Genomic DNA, 19,205 nt, shown 5'->3' with positions numbered 1-19,205 from the left:
GGTGTCTTAAACTCGGTGAGGATGTAGTTGTACCGGCGCTACAGTGGCGGCTCCTTGCCGGCCAGGTTATTGTACACATTTTTCCTGGTTGTGTTGGAGATATTTTGTCTCCTGATGAACTCTTTATTTACTTTTGAACCCACCGCCGCAAGTACAGCTGTGATTATGTCAGCATTAACTCAGCCAATAGGGTTTTTTTTTCCAATAAAATAATCTGTAAACAAGTTATTGCCATGCGCTAGGCTAGTTTGCTTACTAATTGAAAATGCCGATTAGAAAAGGAGAATAATGACACACTGATAGATGTTCTGATTTACTCATTAAACTCACACAGTAATCACAAATAATATCGAAAATGACCCATCAAAGGAGTGGTTATGGAGCCCACCTCAACCCCTTCACTTTGACGTGGAACTAAGCAATAATCATCACTCCTCGGTCACCAATCACCACAAGGCCAACCATTCTCCTATTTAGATCTTTTTTTTTTTAACTATGTGGACCATTGTACATATATTGACGTAGTGGAAAATTAGAAAGTAGAATTTGGCACTGTTCACTTCATAAGTCCAGAATAAAATATAGCCAAAAACTAAGCCTAAATATTCCTAGGCTTAGAATAGCACCCATGTTTACTATCAGGCCTGAGATAGCGTGCATTAAGCCTGGGATGGTTACAGTAGTTTAGTTTCATTAGAACATAAAAATAAAAGTTTTTCTGGTTTTCCATATTCAATAGTACCAAATTGGACTTTATAATTGTCCATCATGTCAATATATGCACGACGATTCACATTGTTACCATAAGTACTATCTAAGTAGGATAGACTGTTGTTGCTAACTTTATATAGTATTTTGTTTACAGACAGACATTATATAGGAACAAGAGTTGTAGATATCTGCTTATGGAGCTGGCAGCAGCTGGTAGACAGTAGGTCGACGATATCCCTCCGCCCATCAAAGTAGTGCCTGCAGACATTCGTTGATTACGGTTAACCAGGAGAATATATATAAATACCTTTAAATGAATAATAGACTCTCTTCTATGACCTGCCAGTATTCTTAAGTGAGAAAATTCAGGGATTATTCAGTGACGATTATCTGGTATTAAGGGGCGGAGGTAAGAGGGCGTCCTCAGTAACTAGACCAGAAAATGGCGGACGGGGTGGTCGCGTTAGACAGAGGCTCACGATATTAGAGATTGTTCACACCACCGCACAGTCAGTTAAGTCAGAATTCATGTTCAGGCAACTTGCAGGATGTCATAGTGTCGTTCTGAGGGACTACGGGGTAGTTATATATAATAAGGTTACATTTCCGAATATATTTGTCTTTGATGAGGTTCTTGCTCAAGTCGACCACTATTTAATTTAAAGTTTGCTAGACTAAGATGTATTGTGAATATTATGTCAATTTTGATATTTCTTAATCATGTGTATTAATCAGTTTACTCTTACAAGGATGTGTGCGAGCTCCACAGAGTGACCACTATGTCTATATGTTTTTCTTGGGTACTGTCTGTAAATATATATTTATACTGTCACACTACATAGGCGTTTCTGTGCTCCTTTGGGGGGTCTCCCTGGACGTTTATCAGTAGGCTATTCCATTCACCTGGGCTCTAGGAGACTCGAACCCTGGACCCCATGTGTGTGAGACCGAAAATCTATCGACCGAGCAATTGAGAAGTCTTAATAAGGAAATAAACATTACATTCCCAGGTGAATGCAATGTTTATTTTGACGGAAGTGTGGATGATAATCAGTTAGCTGATATTAAATATAAATCCCTTGGAGGACGACCATGTGAAACCCTCCATAAGGCAAATGTTCTGGCCTATGTAGAAGGGCCAAAAACCGTATAAACTGGAGACGTGACAATAATGATGGGTAGGCTGTCTGGGAGCTGACACCATTATGACCTAGGTGCATATATTCAGAAATTTAAGTAATAAATAATGGTATACGTTCAGTGATCTGATTATGTGGCGTATATTATTATGTATATTTCATTAAATTTTATGAGAGATTTCACAGTATTTCTATGTACCTGTGTGTTATTAAGTGCAAAACTGACCAGCTTATAAGGCAGTCAAGTAGACCAAACATTGTCTCCATCAATATTTTGTAAACTAATTCCCAGTTCAGCTTGGTTGAAAGGAGTAGTGTTGGTGAAGCTTATTTTCTGATTCCTAGGTTAGAGTTTTTCTGAAGAGATACAGTAGCACAACAGATAGTGGACAACCACAGTGTAGAAAGTCTTTAGCCAGCAAAAATTTCAAGCCTACTTGCTGTAAGCAAGTGTGGTGACAAGACCCACTTGCCACCCTACAGCAGGTCAAGGAAACACTGCACCAAAGGTGATAGGTGATAAAGCGGGTACTGTTAATCCCAAAGAGGATCACACAAGTGCCAAACCACACCCAGGAATGAGTGTTCCTACTGCCAGAGAAAGGCTCATGTTGTAGAAGATCTTGGTTTCATCACTCAGAAAAAAAGAGGCATATGGCATGCACAATTTCCGAGGGGAGGAAAATCAAGTGTGTTAATATGTATAGGAACATACAGCATTTGATATAAATCATTTTAAGGATTTTATATCCAACGGGGAATTAGAATGCGCAAATGGGATGTGGAAAGAAGTACAAATTTTGAGGAGAGCATTCCAGTCATTTATATTTGAAAATGTTTTGCCAAATTTACAGTCGACTAACACTGTGGAAATAATAATCATGGAGTTACTGGAGATTTCCAGAGTATACCTTTGCCAGAGATGAATCTCGAATGTGATTTCATTAGGTTCCTAAGTTGTTGATCCTAAATTACCAGTTACTGGCGTTGATTTATTTGTGGAGAATGTTCTCGCTGGAAATTAGGTTAAATAGGATGACCCCATGATAATATCCCCACATCCCCCCCCCCACCCAAAAAAAAAAAAATCCGACGTGACCGCTGCATAATGCACTACAACCCAGACGTGACAGCTGCATAATGCACTACACCCCAGAAGTGACAGCTGCATAATGCACTACACCCCAGACGTGACAGCTGCATAATGCACTACACCCCAGACGTGACAGCTGCATAATGCACTACACCCCAGACGTGACAGCTGCATAATGCCCTACACCCCAGACGTGACAGCTGCATAATGCACTACACCCCAGACGTGACAGCTGCATAATGCACTACACCCCAGACGTGACAGCTGCATAATGCACTACACCCCAGACGTGACAGCTGCATAATACACTACACCCCAGACGTTACAGCTGCACAATGCACTACACCCCAGACGTGACAGCTGCATAATGCACTTCACCCCAGACGTGACAGCTGCATAATGCACTTCATCCCAGACATGACAACTGCATAATGCACTCAACCCGTTCTCGCAATTGCTTATAGTCAATATTGGCTTATTTAATAAGTGAATATGTGACATACTAATTGATTGTGAATATTTTAGTTTACCTTGAAAAGCTTCATAGAAAACACCGACCTCACCTAACCTTCTTAGTATATTAAGATAAGCATCTTATTACTTCTTATTTACAATTATTACTTAAACTGTCAACGGTATAGGTTAAATAATAATTGTAATTTGGAAGCAAGAGGATGCTTATCTTAACATACTAAGAAGGTTAGGTGAGGTCGGTGTTTTCTATGAAGCTATTCAAAGTAAACTAAAATATTCACAGTCAATTAGTATGTCACATATGCACTTAATAAATAAGCCAATATTGACTAAAGCAAGTGCGAGAACGGGTTGATGCACTATACCCCCAGACGTGACAGCTGCATTTTGCACTGCACCCCAGACGTGAGCGCTGCGTAATGCGCTACACCCCTAGACGTGACAGCTGCATAATGCACGACACCTCTGACGTGACAGCTGCATAATGCACTAGACCTTGACGTGACAGCTGCATAATGCACTACTCCCCAGACGTGACAGCTGCATAATGCACAACACTACACTACAGATATGACAGCTGCATAATGCACTTCACCCTGACGTGACAGCTGCATAATGCACTACGTTCCCAGACGTGACAGCTGCATAATTCAGTACACCCCAGACGTGACAGCTGCATAATGAAGTACACCCCAGACGTGACACCTGCATAATGCAGTACACCCCAGACGTGACAGCTGCATAATGCACTACACACCAGTCGCGACAGCTGCATAATGCACTACACCCCAGACGTGACAGCTGAAAATGCAGTACACCCCAGACGTTACAGGTGCATAATGCACTACACCCCTGACGTAACAGATGCGCAATACACTACACCTCACACGCTACAGCTGCATAATGCACTACACGGCAGACGTGACAGCTGCATATTGCACTACACCCAAGACGTGACAGATGCATAATGCACTACACCCAGACGTGACAGCTGCATAATGCACTACACACCCCAGACGTGACAACTGCATAATGCACAACACCCAGACGTGACAGCTGCATAATGCACTACACCCCCAGACGTGACAACTGCATAATGCACTACACCCTGACGTGACAGCTGCATAATGCACTACACCCCAGACGTGACAGCTGCATAATGCACAACACTCCAGATATGACAGCTGCATAATGCACTTCACCCTGACGTGACAGCTGCATAATGCACTACGTTCCCAGACGTGACAGCTGCATAATGCAGTACACCCCAGACGTGAAAGCTGCATAATGCAGTACACCCCAGACGTGACACCTGCATAATGCAGTACACCCCAGACGTGACAGCTGCATAATGCACTACACACCAGTCGCGACAGCTGCATAATGCACTACACCCCAGACGTGACAGCTGAAAATGCAGTACACCCCAGACGTTACAGGTGCATAATGCACTACACCCCTGACGTAACAGATGCGCAATACACTACACCTCACACGCTACAGCTGCATAATGCACTACACCGCAGACGTGACAGCTGCATATTGCACTACACCCAAGACGTGACAGCTGCATAATGCACTACACCCCCACACGTGACAACTGCATAATGCACTACACCCTGACGTGACAGCTGCATAATGCACTACACCCCAGACGTGACAGCTGCATAATGCACAACACTCCAGATATGACAGCTGCATAATGCACTTCACCCTGACGTGACAGCTGCATAATGCACTACGTTCCCAGACGTGACAGCTGCATAATGCAGTACACTCCAGACGTGACAGCTGCATAATGCAGTACACCCCAGACGTGACACCTGCATAATGCAGTACACCCCAGACGTGACAGCTGCATAATGCACTACACACCAGTCGCGACAGCTGCATAATGCACTACACCCCAGACGTGACAGCTGAAAATGCAGTACACCCCAGACGTTACAGGTGCATAATGCACTACACCCCTGACGTAACAGATGCGCAATAGACTACACCTCACACGCTACAGCTGCATAATGCACTACACCGCAGACGTGACAGCTGCATATTGCACTACACTCAAGACGTGACAGATGCATAATGCACTACACCCAGACGTGACAGCTGCATAATGCACTACACACCCCAGACGTGACAACTGCATAATGCACAACACCCAGACGTGACAGCTGCATAATGCACTACACCCCCAGACGTGACAACTGCATAATGCACTACACCCTGACGTGACAGCTGCATAATGCACTACACCCCAGACGCAACAGCTGCATAATGCACTACGTCTCCAGACGTGACAGCTGCATAATGCACCACGTCCCCAGACGCGACAGCTGCATAATGCTCTACATCCCCAGACGTGACAGCTGAAAATGCAGTACACCCCAGACGTTACAGCTGCATGATGCACTACACCCCAGATACATCAGCTGCATAATGCCCTATATCCCAGACGTAACAGCTGCGCAATGCACTACACCCAAGACGAGACAGCTGCATAATGCACTACACCCCCAGACGTGACAGCTGAAAATGCAGTACACCCCAGACGTAACAGCTGCGCAATGCACTACACCTCACACACTACAGCTGCATAATGCACTACACCGCAGACGTGACAGCTGCATATTGCACTACACCCAAGACGTGACAGCTGCATAATGCACGACACCCCAGACGTGACAGCTGCATAATGCACGACACCCCAGACAAGACAGCTGCATAATGCACGACACCCCAAACGTGACAGATGCATAATGCACTACACCCCAGACATGACAGCTGCATAATGCACGACACCTCAGACATGACAGCTGCTTAATGCACTTCACCCCAGACATGACAGGTGCATAATGCACTACACCCCAGACGCGACAGCTGCATAATGCACTACACCCTGGACGTGACAGCTGCATAATGCACTACACCCTCAGACATGACAGCTGCATAATGCACTACACCCTCAGACATGACAGCTGCATAATGCACTACACCCCAGACGCGACAGCTGCATAATGCCCTACACCCCCAGACGTGACAGCTGAAAATGCAGTACACCCCAGACGTTACAGCTGCATAATGCACTACACCCCAGACGTGACAGCTGCGCAATGCACTCCACCCCTGACGTGACAGCTGCATACGGCACTACACCCCAGACATGACAGCTGCATAATGCTCTTCACTGCCAGAGGCGACATCTGCATAAGGCACTACACCCCCCAGACGTGACAGCTGCATAACGCACTAAACCCCCAGACGTGACAGCTGCATAATGCACTACACCCTGACGTGACAGATGCAAAATGCACTTCACCCCTAGACGTCACAGCTGCATAAGGCCCTACACCCCAGACGTGACAGCTGCAAAATGCACTTCACCCCTAGACGTCACAGCTGCATAAGGCCCTACACCCCAGACGTGACAGCTGCATAATGCACTACACCTCCAGACGCGACATATGCATAATGCATTACACTCCAGACGTGACAGCTGCATAATGCACTACACATCAGACGTGACAGCTGCATAATGCACTACACCCCAGACGTGACAGCTGCATAGTGCACTACACCCCCAGACGCGACATCTGCATAATGCATTACACCCCAGACGTGGCAGCTTCATAGTGCACTACACCCCCAGACGCGACATCTGCATAATGCATTACACCCCAGACGTGACAGCTGCATAATGCACTACACCCCCAGACGCGACATCTACATAATGCACTACACCCCAGACGTGACAGCTGCATAATGCACTACACCCCAGACGCGACATCTGCATAATGCACTACACCCCAGACGTGACAGCTGCATACGGCACTACACCCCAGACATGACAGCTGCATAATGCTCTTCACCGCCAGAGGCGACATCTGCATAAGGCACTACACCCCCTAGACGTGACAGCTGCATAATGCACTACACCCCAGACTTGACAGCTGAATAATGCACTACACCCTAGACGCGACAGCTTCATAATGCACTACACACCAGACGTTACAGCTGCATAATGCACTACACCCCAGACGTGACAGTTGCATAATGCACTATATCCCAGACGTGACAGCTGCATAACACACTACACCCCAGACCTGACATCTGCATAATGCACTACACCCCAGACGTGACAGCTGCATAATGCACTACACCCTAGACGTAACAGCTGCATAACGCCCTACACCCCCAGACCTGACTGCTGTATAATGCACTACACCCCAGAAGTTACAGCTGCATAATACACTACACCCCAGACGTGACAGCTGCATAATGCACTACACCCCAGACGTGACAGCTGCATAATGCACTACACTTCTAGTCGCGACAGCTGCATAATGCCTTACACACCCAGACGTGACAGCTGCATTATGCACTACACAAAAAAATGCCACAAAGCAAGAGTATCATTGTCACAAAGCCATCCAAATGAAGATTCATGCAGTCCCAAAATATGCATTTAAGCGATAATCCATCAAAATATTTTGTTTCATAGGAATGTGTGTCGTTGTATATGAACACCCAAGTGAGTGTCTTAGTATACACATTAGTAGTCGCCATGGCGCCATGTTCCTGCCAGATTTTAGTGTAAACTCTTGTGAGATCCTAACTCGACTCCTGTGAGATCCAGACTCGACTCCTGTGAGATCCAGACTCGACTCCTGTGAGATCCAGACTCGACTCCTGTGAGATCCAGACTCGACTGCTGTGAGATCCTGACTCGTCTGCTGTGAGGTCCAGACTCGACCCTGTGAGATGCATACTCGACTCTTGTGAGATCCAGACTCCTGTGAGATGCTGACTCGACTGCTGTGAGATCCTGACTCGAATGCTGTGAGATCCTGACTCCACTCTTGTGAGATACTGACTTCACTCATGTGAGATCCTGACTCCACTCCTGTGAGATCCTGATTCCACTCCTGTGAGATCCTGATTCCACTCCTGTGAGATCCTGACTCCACTCCTGTGAGATCCTGACTCCACTCCTGTGAGATCCTGACTCCACTCCTGTGAGATTTTGACCAAAATTCTTATGAAATTCTGGCTTAACACCAGTGAGATATTGACGTCTGTGATATCGTGACTTGCCTCCTGTGAGATCTGATGACGCAGGAGAACAATACGTCATTGTGTACGTTAATGTAGCAACATCATGATTCTTTGCATTGTCAACGCGTGTCAAAACATCCTCCTGATGCCGTGTGGTAAACTAAAGATGGACAGTAACAGTTTACTGTGTATCATTGTTGTGTCTGTTGCCTTATAATTTAACTCTTACGGCGTTCGAAATCTTTGTCAAATTTGGCGGTAAAGTTCACCACTCATAAGATCATAACCTTCAAATTTCTACCACTAACTAGTCACCCGATCACTATAAGCCCTCGTTACAACGCAGCCACCACAACCACCAACCCCTACACTACCACAATCCCCACAACAACCACTACCACCACAACCCCTACACTACCACCATCCCCATGTCATGGTGATTGTATCATGTACCATCTCACGATGGTGATGTTGGCATCACCTCCACAACTACTATTCATCACCGACACAGTACCCATAATACTCACCACCATGACATGCAGCCATCATCACTACCATATACACCATCCCCATCACCATGACACGTCACCATCCCCATCACCATGACACGTCACCATCCCCATCACCATGACACGTCACCATCCCCATCACCATGACACGTCACCATCCCCATCACCATGACACGTCACCATCCCCATCACCATGACACGTCACCATCCCCATCACCATGACACGTCACCATCCCCATCACCATGACACGTCACCATCCCCATCACCATGACACGTCACCATCCCCATCACCATGACACGTCACCATCCCCATCACCATGACACGTCACCATCCCCATCACCATGACACGTCACCATCCCCATCACCATGACACGTCACCATCCCCATCACCATGACACGTCACCATCCCCATCACCATGACACGTCACCATCCCCATCACCATGACACGTCACCATCCCCATCACCATGACACGTCACCATCCCCATCACCATGACACGTCACCATCCCCATGACACGTCACCATCCCCATCACTATGACACGTCACCATCCCCATCACCATGACACGTCACCATCCCCGTCACCATGACACGTCACCATCCCCATCACCATGACACGTCATCATCCCCATCACCATGACACGTCACCATCCCCATCACCATAGCACGCCACCACCACCGTCAACACCTTCCTCACCATTAGTATCAGCAAGCGAGCAGTAGCAGCAGAAAAATCATTTCAAGCCAGCACCAGCAGACCCCTTGCCAGCACCAGCAGACCCCTTGCCAGCACCAGCAGGAATTTCCTTCCTTTTCCTCCTCACCCCCTCCCCCCCCCCAACAGCAGCAGCAGAGGCAAGAGGCGCTCCCCTCCTCCTGCTCCCCCACACTCCCCCAGCTGCAGGAGCAGGAGCTGCCCCCACCATAAGCCGCACCAACACAGAGTGGTGGTGGAGGGTGGCACTTGTATCCAGCTCGTGGCAGGCAGGCAGGCAGGCAGGCAGGAATGCATGTATGCAGGCAGGCAGGTTATCAGGCAGGTAGGCAGGCAGACAGGCAGGTTATCAGGCAGGTAGGCAGGCAGAAAGGCAGGCAGGCATGTTATCAGGAAGGCAGGCAGGTTATCAGGCAGGCAGGCAGGCAGGTAGGCAGGCAGGCAGGCAGGTTATCAGGCAGGCATGCAGGTTATCAGGCAGGCAGGCAGGTTACCAGGCAGGCAGGCAGGTAGGCAGGCAGGAGTGCATGTATGCAGGCAGGCAGGCGGGCGGGCAGGCAGGCAGGCAGGCGGGCGGGCAGGCAGGCAGGAAGGCGGCCTGGCATTCATGCAGGCGGCCTGACAGGCAGGCAGGCAGGCAGGCAGGCAGGTTATCAGGCAGGCATGCAGGTTATCAGGCAGGCAGGCAGGTTATCAGGCAGGCATGCAGGTTATCAGGCAGGCAGGCAGGCAGGCGGGCAGGCAGGCAGGCAGGCGGGCGGGCAGGCAGGCAGGAAGGCGGCCTGGCATTCATGCAGGCGGCCTGACAGGCAGGCAGGCAGGCAGGCAGGCAGGCAGGTTATCAGGCAGGCATGCAGGTTATCAGGCAGGCAGGCAGGCAGGCAGGTAGGCAGGCAGGAGTGCATGTATGCAGGCAGGCAGGCGGGCGGGCAGGCAGGCAGGCAGGCGGGCGGGCGGGCGGGCAGGCAGGCAGGCAAGCAGGCAGGCAAGCAGACAGGCAGGCAGGCAAGCAGGCAAGCAGGCAGGCAGGCAGTCAGGCAGGCAAGCAGGCAGGCGGGCAGGCAAACAGGCAGGCTGGCAGGCAGGCAGGCGGGCGGGCGAGCGACTCTCCCCTAGCCATACAACAAAGCTCCACACGTCGCTAGCCGCAATAACAAAATGCACGAATATTTATCGTCATTAGCCGAATAACGTGATATATTTTGACCCGCAATCACCCCCCCTCCCGTTTTTAATTGGCGCGATAAAAAGCAGGCACAGGCGCGCATAAACGATCCCGGTATCAATCACAAAACAATATTATTTCTTTCTGCCTATTCCCACCATTCCAATATTCCCAATCCTTCTGCTTTTACACATTTTTTCATGAATTTTATTACTTCCCCCGTTTCGCTCTCTGGTGTGGATTACTATCTGTCAGTCAGAGGTAAATCTGTTGAGCGTATTTTTCAGTGGCAATCACCCGCTTTCTCACTAATTCCGCAAGCGTTCTTTGCCCTGCCTTAATGGTCTAAATGCCTCACAGGTCAATTGCATATTTATATAAAAGGGGTAGTTGGTATTCACTCCTCTTTAATCAAGCCGCGGCCGCCCCCTCACGGCTTTCATATGATGTAGTTTCAATTTTCAGTTCGGGGGGCAGGGGCCCAGAATCCGGATACTCGCAGTACCAGGCAAAATGTAAAAATGATAAAAGAACCAGCTGACTGACTCACAGCGAGGGGAGGGGAAAGGAGGGACGTGTCACTGGCCCTGCCTGCCTGACAGTGCCTGACAGTGCCTGACACTGCCCCGATCTAATATCAGCAGTTCCCTTGCCTGACGTCTCCTGGCGCTGCGCGCACTCCTGGTTTTCTAACTCCCTTCTTACTGAGCGGCGGGCGCTTGACTGCGCAGGTCCGGTTGGTGTGTTCTCCCTTCCCACGTGACGCTGGATGACGACCTCTGACACCTGATAACTATAAAGGTAGATGACTACCAGTAGATGACAGGTGATAAGTATACAAATTGATTACTACTTCTGACAGGTGATAAATATACAAATTGCTAACAACTTTTGACAGGTGATAATTATACAAATGGATGACTACCTTTAACAGGTGATAACTATACTAATTGATGACTCCCTTTGACGGCTGATTAGTATAACACTTGATAATTATCTTTGACAGATAATAACAATACAAACTAATGACTACCTTTGACTGCTGATAGCTATAAAACTGATAACTACCTAAAACAGCAGGCGATTCACTGTGATAACTGATGACTCGTACTGACTGAAGACGACTCGCATTGACAGCTGATGACTCGTTAAGACAGCTGAATATTCACTCTGACAGGTGGTGGTTCATTGAAAGGGAAGGGAACTATCGGGGGAAACCCCCAAGCCATTACGACTATATAGCACTTGGAAGAGGTCAGAATAAGGATTTGAGATGGGACAGGAAGGGAAAGGTGTCCAACCACTTGTGGACGGTCGGGGATTGAACGCCGACCTGCATGTGAAGGAAAGACCCAATTTATAAGTGTATTAAAACCCCAATTTTCGAATGTAACCAACATCCTTTCTCAAGGATGAGAATCGTTGTATACAACACCTTGTGAAGGGATCTTGGTGACATCCAGAAAAAATATTTTTTAATACAGTTACACACATATATTGGGTCCTTCCTCCCCATCCCTTCAGTCAAGCACTACGGCATTGTAGTTTCCTCTAATGATTCATTATGACTGATAATGAGTCATTGTGACAAATGATGGCTCACTGTGACAACTGATGACTCGCGCAGACAACTGATGTCTCGCGCAGACAACTGATGTCTCGCGCAGAAAACTGATGACTCGTTCTGTCAGTTGATGAATCAATTGATTATTCGCTATGGCAACTGACGACTCGCTGTGACAGCTGAAGACTCGCTGTGACAGCTGAAGACTCACTATGACCGCTGATACCGTCTACGAACTTTGGTTCTCAGGCATGGTGGAAATGGTGAACTTGGACGAAACACAGTGTACAAGACGCACCCCGACCCACTCCCAGAAGTAAAGCAACATCTAAAGGTTCTGGGAATGTCTGACCACCTCACATTTAGGGAACATTGCGTCAGCCAGGAAAATGATCTGATGATTATGAAAAGGTTCAAATCCAGGGATCCCACCACAGTATTGATAGTATTTAAATCACTGGTACTGTCCCGTCTTCAGTACTCCCTTCCCATATCAGAGATAGAGTGAGTTCTGAAATAGAAGGACTACAGGACGCTTGTACGGTACGCATAGACACGATAAAGCACCTCAATTACTGGGACTGTATGAAAGCTCTCAAATAATACCGTCAGGCAAGGAGCCGCGAGAGGTATCACGTGTTATATACGTGGAAGATACTAGAGGGTCCGGTCCTAATTTTGCTCAGTAGAATAACAACATAATGGAGGGAAAGATGCTGAAGGAAATGTGAAGTAAAACCAGAGAGGAATAGAGGTATTATAGATACAATCGGAACAATCCGTGCTCCTAAAAAAGCGTCGCATTTTGACGTTATACTCTACTTAAGGCCAAAAATCGTCGTACTGGAAAATGGTAGCAGCTCGCGAAAATTACATAATGTCTCGTTTTCTGTTTTCGGTCCTCTAGTAGGTTAGGATAGGAGGCATTAGCACGTCAGGTTTCTTAACGTTTGGGAAACATTAGGAGGACACTGTCTGAACATTAGGAATCCACGACTGTTCAGTACTCGGCCAGCAAGCATTAGAACTTTTGTCGGAACTAAAGTGGACATTTTTGATCGAGAAACTTACATTCTTAATGTAGATTATAGTGGATATGTGGGCCGGCGGGCCGCTCCAAGCAACAGCCTGTTGGACCAAGTTACCAAAAGTCGAGCTTGGCCCGGGCTGGAACCCTCTCCTGGAATGCTACAGGTGTGCTATGACAGTTGATGATTAGCCATGACAGCTGGTGGCAAACGCTGATGAATTGCTCTGACAGTTGACGCCCCAGTTTGTCAGTTGTCAGCTGACTGATTTTCTCTTAGTTGATGATGAAGCCTGAAGATCTCTGATGGCTCGTGCTAACAGCTGATGACCAGCTCTGATGGCTGATGATTCATACTGACAGCTAACCAGCTCTCATAGGTGAACACTCTTGTTGATAGCTAGCAACTTACGGTGACAACCCACAATTTAACTGATAGCTGATGACTTATGCTGAACGGTGATAACTTATGCTGAGAGCTGATAAATTATGCTGACAGCTGATAAATTAAGCTCACAGCTGATAAATTATGCTCACAGCTGATATAAGGGTGTTTTTTGGGGGGGGCCACCGAATTTGTACTTGGTGCATGAGTTCGTCCAAGAGAAGACTGACGTGGGCCAAGGCCGCACGCATGTGTCAGCATGCGGGCATGTGTCAGCATACGGGCATGTGTCAGCATGCGGGCATGTGTCAGCATGCGGGCATGTGTCAGCATGCGGGCATGTGTCAGCATGCGGGCATGTGTCAGCATGCGGGCATGTGTCAGCATGCGGGCATGTGTCAGCATGCGGGCATGTGTCAGCATGCGGGCATGTGTCAGCATGCGGGCATGTGTCAGCATGCGGGGGAAAGCTTGATTCCTGGGACCGCATGACTGCCGGAGATCTTTGCCCTCCCTTAGGAGGCCTGGTCGAGGACCGGGCCGCGGGAATGCTATGTCCCGAATCTATTTCAAGGTAACCTCTCCCTCTACCCCCACCAAACCCTTTCTACCCCCCCCCCCCCTCACACAACCCTTTCCTTTATATCTTTCCCCGTCACTCAATTCTGGAATTCTCCCCCCCCCTTTTATCGATCGTCCCTTTCCCTTATTTCTTCCCCGCTTTTCCACTGTCCATATTCTCAGCCCTCCCTTCCCCTCTTTTCCTCTCTACCCCTCTTTCCCTCCCTCCCCTTCACCTCCCTCCCTCCCCCTCATCTCCCTTCCTACCCTTCCTCCCTTTTCTCCCAACCGCTTCAATCCCTTCTCCCTCCCTATCACCGACACTGCCCTTCCTCTCTTTATTTCCCTTCCCTCCCTTTCCATTGCCCCTACACCTCCCTTATCCCTTCCTCCATTCCACCTTCCTGTTCCTCTTCCATTCTTCTCCCCCCCTTTTCACCCTTCCTCCACCTCCCTCTTCTTCCCTCCATCCATCCTTCTTTTACATTTTCCTCTCTCCCCCCCACTCTCCCTCCCTCCCCCCCTGCCCTCCCCTCCCCCCCTACATTCCCCCCTCCACCCCCCCCCCCCTTCCTTCCTGTCCATGGTGGGGTTGAGGGACCGTGACAGACAGCTACACCACTTTACTCTCATGCCAACTCTCTGCATGACGCCCCATGCGGGCTGTAATGCGCATACTGATGATACCCAGTGACGCATCCCTTGGCGTGCGTTCATGATCCATGCGCTGACTGGCCACAACTGAGGCGCTGGTACACATGCACTCAAGCTCACATTCACTAACGCAAGACACACGGACTCATTAGGAATTCACAGTAGCCAGTGACTGTCTCGCATACTCCGTTTGAAGCGCACTCACTAGCACTGTAGGATACTCTCACCCTCACTGTAGGATACACTCACCCTCACTGTAGGATACACTCACCCTCACTGTAGGATACACTCACCCTCACTGTAGGATACTCTCACCCTCACTGTAGGATACACTCACCCACACTGTAGGATACACTCACCCTCACTGTAGGAAACACTCACCCACACTGTAGGATACACTCACCCTCACTGTAGGATACACTCACCCTCACTGTAGGATACACTCACCCACACTGTAGGATACACTCACCCTCACTGTAGGATACACTCACCCTCACTGTAGGATACTCTCACCCCTCACTGTAGGATACACTCACCCACACTGTAGGATACACTTACCCTCACTGTAGGATACTCTCACCCCTCACTGTAGGATACACTCACCCACACTGTAGGATACACTCACCCTCACTGTAGGATACTCTCACCCTCATTGTAGGATACACTCACCCTCACTATAGGATACACTCACCCTCACTGTAGCATACACTCACACTCACTGTAGGATACACAAACATTAACTGTAATACACACTCTCTTATCTTGAGATAATTTCGGGGCTTAGCATCCCGCGGCCCGGTTCTCGACCAGGCCTCCTGTTGGTTACACATTCCCCCAGGAAGCAGCACGTAGCAGCTGACCAGGTACCTACTTACCGCAAGGTGAACACGGGCATCAGGGTGAATGAAACTTTGCCCACTTGTTTCCGCCTCTACCGGTGATCGAACTCGAAACCTTGAGACTACGAATCCGAAGCGCTGTCCACTCAGTTGTCAGGCCCCATCTGTACCACTAACACTAGCTTGTAGTACACAGTGTAGGTCACACTAGCTTGTAGTACACAGTGTAGGTCACACTAGCTTGTAGTACACAGTGTAGGTCACACTAGCTTGTAGTACACAGTAAGTGTAGGTCACACTAGCTTGTAGTACACAGTAAGTGTAGGTCACACTAGCTTGTAGTACACAGTAAGTGTAGGTCACACTAGCTTGTAGTACACAGTAAGTGTAGGTCACACTAGCTTGTAGTACACAGTGTAGGTCACACTAGCTTGTAGTACACAGTTAGTGTAGGTCACACTAGCTTGTAGTACACAGTTAGTGTAGGTCACACTAGCTTGTAGTACACAGTGTAGGTCACACTAGCTTGTAGAACACTGTGTAGGTCACACTAACTTGTAGTACACAGTGTAGGTCACACTAGCTTGTAGAACACTGTGTAGGTCACACTAACTTGTAATACACAGTGTAGGTCACACTAGCTTGTAGCACACAGTAGGTGTAGGTCACACTAGCTTTTAGTACACAGTAAGTGTAGGTCACACTAGCTTGTAGTACACAGTGTAGGTCACACAAGCTTGTAGTACACAGTAGGTGTAGGTCACACTAGCTTGTAGTACACAGTAAGTGTAGGTCACACTAGCTTGTAGTACACAGTGTAGGTCACACTAGCTTGTAGTACACTGTGTAGGTCACACTAGCTTGTAGTACACAGTGTAGGTCACACTAGCTTGTAGAACACTGTGTAGGTCACACTAACTTGTAGTACACAGTGTAGGTCACACTAGCTTGTAGTACACAGTGTAGGTCACACTAGCTTGTAGTACACAGTGTAGGTCACACTAGCTTGTAGTACACAGTGTAGGTCACACTAGATTGTAGTGCACAGAAAGTGTAGGTCACACTAGCTTGTAATACACAGTGTAGGTCACACTAGCTTGTAGTACACAGTGTAGGTCACACTAGCTTGTAGAACACAATGTAGGTCACAATAGCTTGTAGTACACAGTGTAGGTCACACTAGCTTGTAGAACACAGTGTAGGTCACACTAGCTTGTAGTACACAGTAGGTGTAGGTCACACTAGCTTATATAACACAATGTAGGTCACACTAGCTTGTAGTACACAGTAGGTGTAGGTCACACTAGCTTGTAGTACACAGTAGGTGTAGGTCACACTAGCTTGTAGAACACAATGTAGGTCACACTAGCTTGTAGTACACAGTGTAGGTCACACTAGCTTGTAGAACAGTGTAGGTCACACTAGCTTGTAGTACACAGTGTTGGTCACACTAGCTTGTAGAACACAGTGTAGGTCACACTAGCTTGTAGAACAGTGTAGGTCACACTAGCTTGTAGTACACAGTGTTGGTCACACTAGCTTGTAGTACACAGTGTAGGTCACACTAGCTTGTAGAACAGTGTAGGTCACACTAGCTTGTAGTACACAGTGTTGGTCACACTAGCTTGTAGAACACAGTGTAGGTCACACTAGCTTGTAGTACACAGAGTAGGTCACACTAGCTTGTAGTACACAGTAGGTGTAGGTCACACTAGCCTGTAGTACACAGTAGGTGTAGGTCACACTAGCTTGTAGTACAGAGTGTAGGTCACACTAGCCTGTAGTACACAGTAGGTGTAGGTCACACTAGCTTGTAGTACACAGTAGGTGTAGGTCACACTAGCTTGTAGTACACAGTAGGTGTAGGTCACACTACCACAAACTGTAATACACCACGGCTTAAGCTCCGTTATTTAAGCTCTAAGATTGAAAGTTCAATTTTTCACTGGCATTTCAGATTATACACAAAAGCAAATTTTAAATGTTTTCTTTTGCATATTTTGTAGCAGTTTTTTTGTGCTTGTTCTTTTCTATTTGCTCAATTTCCTTTCATGAACAAAAACAGCGCCAGGATAATTGTTGACTGCTGAGAAATTGGTGTTAACATATGTGAGGTTGTATGTGAGGTTGTATGTGATAGTTTGTGGTTATATGTGCTTATATGTGTGGCGTTTGTGTTCTTAAGTGACATAGTGGTGAAGCTCGTATGAGGTGCTGTTATGGTGTGTGTTATGGGGTGTTATTATGGCCTGTGGTGTTATTGTGGCCAGTGGTGTTATTGTGGCCAGTGGTGTTATTGTGGCCTGTGGTGTTATTGTGGTCTGTGGTGTTATTGTGGCCAGTGGTGTTATTGTGGCCTGTGGTGTTATTGTGACCAGTGGTGTTATTGTGGCCTGTGGTGTTATTGTGGCCTGTGGTGTTATTGTGACCAGTGGTGTTATTGTATCCTGTGGTGTTATTGTGTCCTGTGGTGTTATTGTGGCCTGTGGTGTTATTGTGGCCTGTGGTGTTATTGTGACCAGTGGTGTTATTGTATCCTGTGGTGTTATTGTGTCCTGTGGTGTTATTGTGGCCTGTGGTGTTATTGTGGCCAGTGGTGTTATTGTGGCCTGTGATGTTATTGTGGCCTGTGGTGTTATTGTGGCCAGTGGTGTTATTGTGGCCTGTGGTGTTATTGTGACCAGTGGTGTTATTGTATCCTGTGGTGTTATTGTGTCCTGTGGTGTTATTGTGGCCTGTGGTGTTATTGTGGCCAGTGGTGTTATTGTGGCCTGTGGTGTTATTGTGGCCTGTGGTGTTATTGTGGCCTGTGGTGTTATTGTGGCCTGTGGTGTTATTGTGGCCTGTGGTGTTATTGTGGCCTGTGGTGTTATTGTGGCCTGTGGTGTTATTGTGGCCTGTGGTGTTATTGTGGCCTGTGGTGTTATTGTGGTCTGTGGTATTATTGTGGCCTGTGGTGTTATTGTGGCCTGTGGTATTATTGTGGCCTGTGGTGTTATTGTGGTCTGTGGTGTTATTGTGGCCTGTGGTGTTATTGTGGCCTGTGGTGTTATTGTGGCCTGTGGTGTTATTGTGGCCTGTGGTGTTATTGTGGCCTGTGGTGTTATTGTGGCCTGTGGTATTATTGTGGCCTGTGGTGTTATTGTGGTCTGTGGTGTTATTGTGGTCTGTGGTGTTATTGTGGCGTGTGGTGTTATTGTGGTCTGTGGTGTTATTGTGGCCTGTGGTGTTATTGTGGCCAGTGGTGTTATTGTGGCCTGTGGTGTTATTGTGGCCTGTGGTGTTATTGTGGCCAGTGGTGTTATTGTGGCCT

At 47.7% G+C, this 19,205-nt stretch overlaps 1 protein-coding gene across 1 annotated transcript; it reads right to left on the bottom strand.

Moving 5' to 3' along the window:
- Positions 1-13,940: 13,940 nt before the first annotated feature.
- On the bottom strand, positions 13,941-14,297 carry LOC138369426 (putative uncharacterized protein FLJ46204). The gene has a single exon (XM_069332666.1). It carries the CDS (start codon positions 14,295-14,297, stop codon positions 13,941-13,943), a length of 357 nt encoding a protein of 118 aa, XP_069188767.1.
- Positions 14,298-19,205: the final 4,908 nt, after the last annotated feature.

The sequence above is a fragment of the Procambarus clarkii genome, chromosome 28 (genome assembly GCF_040958095.1).
Source record: "Procambarus clarkii isolate CNS0578487 chromosome 28, FALCON_Pclarkii_2.0, whole genome shotgun sequence".
NCBI lineage: Eukaryota > Metazoa > Arthropoda > Malacostraca > Decapoda > Cambaridae > Procambarus > Procambarus clarkii.
Note: the sequence above shows the minus strand (reverse complement) of the source record. Positions and strands in the feature narration are given on the sequence as shown.